The sequence below is a fragment of the Dendropsophus ebraccatus genome, chromosome 5 (genome assembly GCF_027789765.1).
Source record: "Dendropsophus ebraccatus isolate aDenEbr1 chromosome 5, aDenEbr1.pat, whole genome shotgun sequence".
NCBI lineage: Eukaryota > Metazoa > Chordata > Amphibia > Anura > Hylidae > Dendropsophus > Dendropsophus ebraccatus.
The window spans coordinates 4015757-4023881 of NC_091458.1; the positions used below are offsets into that span (position 1 = coordinate 4015757).

At 48.4% G+C, this 8125-nt stretch overlaps 1 protein-coding gene across 1 annotated transcript; it reads left to right on the forward strand.

The window, feature by feature from the left end:
* Positions 1-1659: 1659 nt before the first annotated feature.
* On the forward strand, positions 1660-2628 carry LOC138793319 (olfactory receptor 52K1-like). Its single transcript, XM_069971843.1, has one exon. The coding sequence runs from the start codon at positions 1660-1662 to the stop codon at positions 2626-2628; it is 969 nt and encodes a 322-aa protein (XP_069827944.1).
* The last annotated feature ends 5497 nt before the right edge of the window (positions 2629-8125 follow it).

Consider the following 8125-nt stretch of genomic DNA (forward strand, 5'->3'; position numbering starts at 1 on the left):
ATAGATATATGTATACACCAGGCAGATAGATAGATGTATACACCAGGCAGATAGATATATGTATATACCAGGCAGATAGATATATGCATACACCAGTCAGATAGATATATGTATACACCAGGCTGATAGATATATGTATACACCAGTCAGATAGATATATGTATACACCAGGCAGATAGATATATGTATACACCAGGCAGATAGATATATATATACCAGGCAGATAGATATATGTATATACCAGGCAGATAGATATATGTATACACCAGGCAGATAGATATATGTATACACCAGGCAGATAGATATATGTATACACCAGGCAGATAGATATATGTATACACCAGGCAGATAGATATATGTATATACCAGGCAGATAGATATATGTATATACCAGGCAGATAGATATATGTATATATATATATATATATATATATATATATATACCAGACAGATAGATATATATATACCAGGCAGATAGATATATGTATACACCAGGCAGATAGATATATGTATACACCAGGCAGATAGATATATGTATATATCAGGCAGGTTACATTCTGTTATTGTAGATTTACCTATCACACCTGCTGGTTGCCTAACTCTGGCGGTCCTCCGACTCTCAACAAAGACCGCACTCAATTTAAAGTAGAACATTTTTCCTGTAGATATTGTGGACACAATCATGTCACTGGCCCTTACTTGGAGGGTATACAGGGGGCCAAAAACCTTGTATCCAGCTCCTGGCCCTCTCCCATTAGCCCAGCCGGGGTTACTCTCATGCAGCATAGACTTTTTAGGAATACATTAGGGAAGATGTTGCCCCCTCCTCCGGTCTCACTGATGGTCTGACAGCCCCAGCTCGTCAGCACAGACCATCCCACTTTTTTGTGGACTTTTTTGGCCCTTTCTATTCCTGCCTGAATCAGCCACCCTTTCCAAGTGTGAACAGAGGTGTGAATCTATGGACGTTTTAGTGGTTTCCTTACAGGAGCTGCCCCTGGGCTGGGCCCTTCCCGAAGGGATATCTGTCTAGTCCTGGGTTTCCAGACTCTTAAATGAGGCTCCACGGCTCTTTTTGTATATTGATGTTTCCCAGGGAGCAATGTACCTAGGATGTCACTGCATTGAGCGCTTTAAGCAGCCGGCAGTGTTCCCTTTGGCTGGTCTCCCTGACATACGTCATCTGTCTCCCACATTGCTCTAGTGTGAACAGAGCTTCACAGCTTATACTGCTCAGTACTGCTTAGTGCTGTCCTTTTGTGCTGTCCATAGATGTCTATGGAGAGGGGTGGAACAAGCTGCCGCAGAGTCAGGCTGAGGCAGTGATCTAGTAATGATCTAGTAAGTGTTATATGCCCCCCCCCCCAGCGAAGGATTCACAGCTTACTGCCCAGCACTGCTCTATAATGTCCACCATGCTGCTTCTCCTTCTTAGGGTGTGCTATACAGTTATATCTTGGATATCCTAGGTGCAGCCATCTATAGTAGAGGTTTCTGTGCATGCACGTGGTGGCGGAGGTTCTCTTTCTCCATTGTAAATCTATATGTTACAGCATGAAGCCATCATTGGTTTTCTTGTGTTTTATTCCAGCATTGATCGTGCCCTACTGGTGTCTCTTATGGTTCCACATCCATAGTCCATGTTCTGGGGCTCAGACAATGCTCCTCATCTCTAACACCAGCTCCCACACCCTGTCCTCATTGCTGCTGGCTGGAATCCCCGGGCTAGATCAAGAAGGAGGCTTGTGGACCTCCATCATCTTCTGCATCGTTTATATATTTGCCGTCCTCGGAAACTTCTCCATAAGTTACATAATCTGGGCTGAGAAGAGCCTCCATGGCCCCATGTACTTCTTCCTGGCCATGCTGGCCATCAATGACATCGCCTTCTCCAGCTCCACCGTGCCAAAGATGCTGGGAATCTTCTGGTGGAGCGATGGCCGTATTGATGTTACTTCATGTCTCACCCAGATGTTTTTTGTCCACTTCCTGTCGATGATGGAGTCGGGGATCTTGGTGGCCATGGCATATGACCGGTACATCGCCATCTGTTTCCCCCTTAGATACATGTCTATTCTCACTTATGTTGTTCTGGAAAAAATTGCAGCTTCCATTTTGGTCCGGGCCATTGTCATGGTTGTTCCTATTCCATTCATGGTCGCGCGGTTGCACTATTGTGGTGATGACGTAGTGTTGCACTCGTACTGTGATCACATGGCTGTGGTGAACATGGCTTGTGATGATAAGGAAGCTGACAGTATGTACGGGATCATAGTAGCTCTGTCCATTGTCAGTGGGGACCTGTTGCTCATTGGGTTGTCGTATACGATGATCTTACGGGCCGTATACAAGATGCCATCCAAGGACGCTCGGAAGAAAGCTCTGGGGACGTGCGTCTCCCACATCTGTGTCATTATCATCCTTTACACCCCGGCCCTTTTCTCATTTATTGGCTACAGGTTTGGACAGAACATCCTTCCGCACAACGTCCACATCTTCCTCTCTAATGTTTACATCTTGTTCCCAGCTTTCATGAACCCCCTTATCTATGGGGTGAGGACCAAGCAGGTGCGAGAATGTGTTCTCAAGATGGTGACTCACAATCGGAAGACTCAGAGGCCCAAATAAAGTGCCTTTTGTTGAGTTCAGGGCACCTAAAGGGCGCTTTCTGGCATCGGCTTTGGCCATTGGGGACAATGACTTCCAAGCATAGTAAACCATAGAACAATGGAGATAATGCTGCCCAGTGTACAGTGGTGGTCTACGTGATCTTTTATTGTAGACATCATTGGTGGTACCGAATCACTGAACCTCATCACCACCAGTCGTGGTGGACAAGCCAAGTCCCTTTTCTAGAAACCCTGAGAGGTGACCAAAAAAGATTCTCTATGAGGCTCCTCAGCTTGAAGAGACATGGGTGGTGACTCCAGCAATGTGATCTTCTGCCATGTCCCACCATCACTGACTCTCACGGTTCTCCTATAGACGGGCCTGTTTGGCTCTGCTGTGTATTCTAGAATGGGACAAGGGAGAAAGCCGCTGCCAGACTCCTCTAGCGACATCTTATCTCCCCATAACCAAAAGTATCGGACAATCATGAGTCATCAGGAGGATGGCTCTATAATGAGTCAAGAGGATCCCTCTATAATGAGTCAGGAGGATCCCTCTATGAGTCAGGAGGATCCCTCTATAATAAGTCAGGAGGATCCCTCTATAATGAGTCAGGAGGATCCCTCTATGAGTCAGGAGGATCCCTCTATAATGAGTCAGGAGGATCCCTCTGTAGTGAGTCAGGAGGATCCCTCTATAATGAGTCAGGAGGATCCCTCTATAACGAGTCAGGAGGATCCCTCTATAATGAGTCAGGAGGATCCCTCTATAATGAGTCAGGAGTACCCCTTTATAATGAGTCAGGAGGATCCCTCTATAATAAGTCAGGAGGATCCCTCTATAATGAGTCAGGAGGATCCCTCTATAATGAGTCAGGAGGATCCCTCTATAATGAGTCAGGAGGATCCCTCTGTAGTGAGTCAGGAGTACCCCTTTATAATGAGTCAGGAGGATCCCTCTATAATGAGTCAGGAGGATCGCTCTATAATGAGTCAGGAGTACCCCTTTATAATGAGTCAGGAGGATCGCTCTATAATGAGTCAGGAGGATCCCTCTATAATGAGTCAGGAGTACCCCTTTATAATGAGTCAGGAGGATCCCTCTATAATGAGTCAGGAGGATCCCTCTATAATGAGTCAGGAGGATCCCTCTATAATGAGTCAGGAGGATCGCTCTATAATGAGTCAGGAGTACCCCTTTATAATGAGTCAGGAGGATCGCTCTATAATGAGTCAGGAGTACCCCTTTATAATGAGTCAGGAGGATCCCTCTATAATGAGTCAGGAGTACCCCTTTATAATGAGTCAGGAGGATCCCTCTATAATGAGTCAGGAGGATCCCTCTATAATGAGTCAGGAGTACCCCTTTATAATGAGTCAGGAGGATCCCTCTATAATGAGTCAGGAGGATCCCTCTATAATGAGTCAGGAGGATCCCTCTATAATGAGTCAGGAGGATCGCTCTATAATGAGTCAGGAGTACCCCTTTATAATGAGTCAGGAGGATCCCTCTATAATGAGTCAGGAGGATCCCTCTATAATGAGTCAGGAGTACCCCTTTATAATGAGTCAGGAGGATCCCTCTATAATGAGTCAGGAGGATCCCTCTATAATGAGTCAGGAGTACCCCTTTATAATGAGTCAGGAGGATCCCTTTATAATGAGTCAGGAGGATCCCTCTATAATGAGTCAGGAGGATCCCTCTATAATGAGTCAGGAGGATCCCTCTATAATGAGTCAGGAGGATCCCTCTATAATGAGTCAGGAGGATCCCTCTGTAGTGAGTCAGGAGGATCCCTCTATAATGAGTCAGGAGGATCCCTCTATAATGAGTCAGGAGTACCCCTTTATAATGAGTCAGGAGGATCCCTCTATAATGAGTCAGGAGGATCCCTCTATAATGAGTCAGGAGTACCCCTTTATAATGAGTCAGGAGGATCCCTTTATAATGAGTCAGGAGGATCCCTCTATAATGAGTCAGGAGGATCCCTCTATAATGAGTCAGGAGGATCCCTCTATAATGAGTCAGGAGGATCCCTCTATAATGAGTCAGGAGGATCCCTCTATAATGAGTCAGGAGGATCCCTTTATAATGAGTCAGGAGGATTCCTCTATAATAGGTCTCCCCCAGTAAATATGATATCTTGCACTACTTGTTTCTTATTGGACAGACTCTGGATATGGGGGAGGACTATCATGGGGCGACCCCCTCACCAGTGCTTGGTATGAAGGTTCCTGACTCTTCATTCCCCACTGCTGCCATCTGAGATCAGTGACTCTGTGGGGCCACATATATATATATATATATATATACCCAAGACAGCGGACCCACCTCCCGGCCTCAGTAGTCCCATTATCACTGGTGGATGCCACCTCTGCCGTTTGACTCCCCGACAGGGATACAGAAAACGCTGAGACGTCTTACATCTTCCTGTGTTACCTATGTTTTATATATGTAAAATAAATGTATTGTTCACTAAAATGTAACCTGCTGTTATCTGAGGATGGTGCGTGATGGTGTGACCTCAGTGTGTGATGGTGTGACCTCAGTGTGTGATGGTGCGTGATGGTGTGACCTCAGTGTGTGATGGTGTGACCTCAGTGTGTGATGGTGTGACCTCAGTGTGTGATGGTATGACCTCAGTGTGTGATGGTGTGACCTCAGTGTGTGATGGTGTGACCTCAGTGTGTGATGGTGCGTGATGGTGTGACCTCAGTGTGTGATGGTGCGTGATGGTGTGACCTCAGTGTGTGATGGTGTGACCTCAGTGTGTGATGGTGTGTGATGGTGTGACCTCAGTGTGTGATGGTGCGTGATGGTGTGACCTCAGTGTGTGATGGTGCGTGATGGTGTGACCTCAGTGTGTGATGGTGCGTGATGGTGTGACCTCAGTGTGTGATGGTGCGCGATGGTGTGACCTCAGTGTGTGATGGTGCGTGATGGTGTGACCTCAGTGTGTGATGGTGCGTGATGGTGTGACCTCAGTGTGTGATGGTGCGTGATGGTGTGACCTCAGTGTGTGATGGTGCGCGATGGTGTGACCTCAGTGTGTGATGGTGCGCGATGGTGTGACCTCAGTGTGTGATGGTGTGTGATGGTGTGACCTCAGTGTGTGATGGTGCGTGATGGTGTGACCTCAGTGTGTGATGGTGCGTGATGGTGTGACCTCAGTGTGTGATGGTGCGTGATGGTGTGACCTCAGTGTGTGATGGTGCGTGATGGTGTGACCTCAGTGTGTGATGGTGCGCGATGGTGTGACCTCAGTGTGTGATGGTGCGCGATGGTGTGACCTCAGTGTGTGATGGTGTGTGATGGTGTGACCTCAGTGTGTGATGGTGCGCGATGGTGTGACCTCAGTGTGTGATGGTGTGTGATGGTGTGACCTCAGTGTGTGATGGTGCGTGATGGTGTGACCTCAGTGTGTGATGGTGTGACCTCAGTGTGTGATGGTGTGTGATGGTGTGACCTCAGTGTGTGATGGTGTGACCTCAGTGTGTGATGGTGTGTGATGGTGTGACCTCAGTGTGTGATGGTGCGTGATGGTGTGACCTCAGCGTGTGATGGTGTGACCTCAGTGTGTGATGGTGAGACCTCAGTGTGTGATGGTGCGTGATGGTGTGACCTCAGTGTGTGATGGTATGACCTCAGTGTGTGAGGGTGTGTGATGGTGCGTGATGGTGTGACCTCAGTGTGTGATGGTGTGTGATGGTGTGACCTCAGTGTGTGATGGTGTGACCTCAGTGTGTGATGGTGTGACCTCAGTGTGTGATGGTGTGTGATGGTGTGACCTCAGTGTGTGATGGTGCGTGATGGTGTGACCTCAGCGTGTGATGGTGTGACCTCAGTGTGTGATGGTGCATGATGGTGTGTGATGGTGTGTGATGGTATGACCTCAGTGTGTGATGGTGTGTGATGATATGACCTCAGTGTGTGATGGTGCGTGATGGTGTGACCTCAGTGTGTGATGGTGTGACCTCAGTGTGTGATGGTATGTGATGGTGTGACCTCAGTGTGTGATGGTGTGACCTCTGTGTGTGATGGTGTGTGATGGTGTGACCTCAGTGTGTGATGGTGTGACCTCAGTGTGTGATGGTGTGTGATGGTGTGACCTCAGTGTGTGAGGGTGCGTGATGGTGTGACCTCAGTGTGTGATGGTGCGTGATGGTGTGACCTCAGTGTGTGAGGGTGCGTGATGGTGTGACCTCTGTGTGTGATGGTGTGACCTTAGTGTGTTATGGTGTGTGATAGTGTGACCTCTGTGTGTGATGGTGTGTGATAGTGTGACCTCTGTGTGTGATGGTGGTTGATGGTATGACCTCTGTGTGTGATGGTGTGACCTCAGTGTGTGATGGTGTGACCTCTGTGTGTGATGGTGTGACGTCAGTGTGTGATGGTGCGTGATGGTGTGACCTCAGTGTGTGATGATATGACCTCAGTGTGTGATGGTGCTTGATGGTGTGACCTCAGTGTGTGATGGTGCGTGACGGTGTGACCTCAGTGTGTGATGGTGTGACCTCAGTGTGTGATGGTGTGTGATAGTGTGACCTCTGTGTGTGATGGTGCGTGATGGTGTGACCTCTGTGTGTGATGGTGCGTAATGGTGTGACCTCAGTGTGTGATGGTGTGTGATGGTATGACCTCAGTGTTTGATGGTGCGTGATGGTGTGACCTCAGTGTTTGATGGTGTGTGATGGTGTGACCTCAGTGTGTGATGGTGTGTGATGGTATGACCTCAGTGTGTGATGGTGTGTGATGGTGTGACCTCAGTGTGTGATGGTGCGTGATGGTGTGACCTCAGTGTGTGATGGTGCGTGATGGTGTGACCTCAGTGTGTGATGGTGCGTGATGGTGTGACCTCAGTGTGTGATGGTGCGCGATGGTGTGACCTCAGTGTGTGATGGTGCGCGATGGTGTGACCTCAGTGTGTGATGGTGTGTGATGGTGTGACCTCAGTGTGTGATGGTGCGCGATGGTGTGACCTCAGTGTGTGATGGTGTGTGATGGTGTGACCTCAGTGTGTGATGGTGAGACCTCAGTGTGTGATGGTGTGACCTCAGTGTGTGATGGTGTGACCTCAGTGTGTGATGGTATGACCTCAGTGTGTGATGGTGTGTGATAGTGTGACCTCTGTGTGTGATGGTGCGTGATGGTGTGACCTCTGTGTGTGATGGTGCGTGATGGTGTGACCTCAGTGTGTGATGGTGTGTGATGGTATGACCTCAGGTGTTGAGTGTGCGTGATGGTGTGACCTCAGTGTGTGATGGTGTGACCTCAGTGTGTGATGGTGTGTGATGGTATGACCTCAGTGTGTGATGGTGTGTGATGGTGTGACCTCAGTGTGTGATGGTGCGTGATGGTGTGACCTCAGTGTGTGATGGTGCGTGATGCTGTGACCTCAGTGTGTGATGGTGCGTGATGGTGTGACCTCAGTGTGTGATGGTGCGCGATGGTGTGACCTCAGTGTGTGATGGTGCGCGATGGTGTGACCTCAGTGTGTGATGGTGCGTGATGGTGT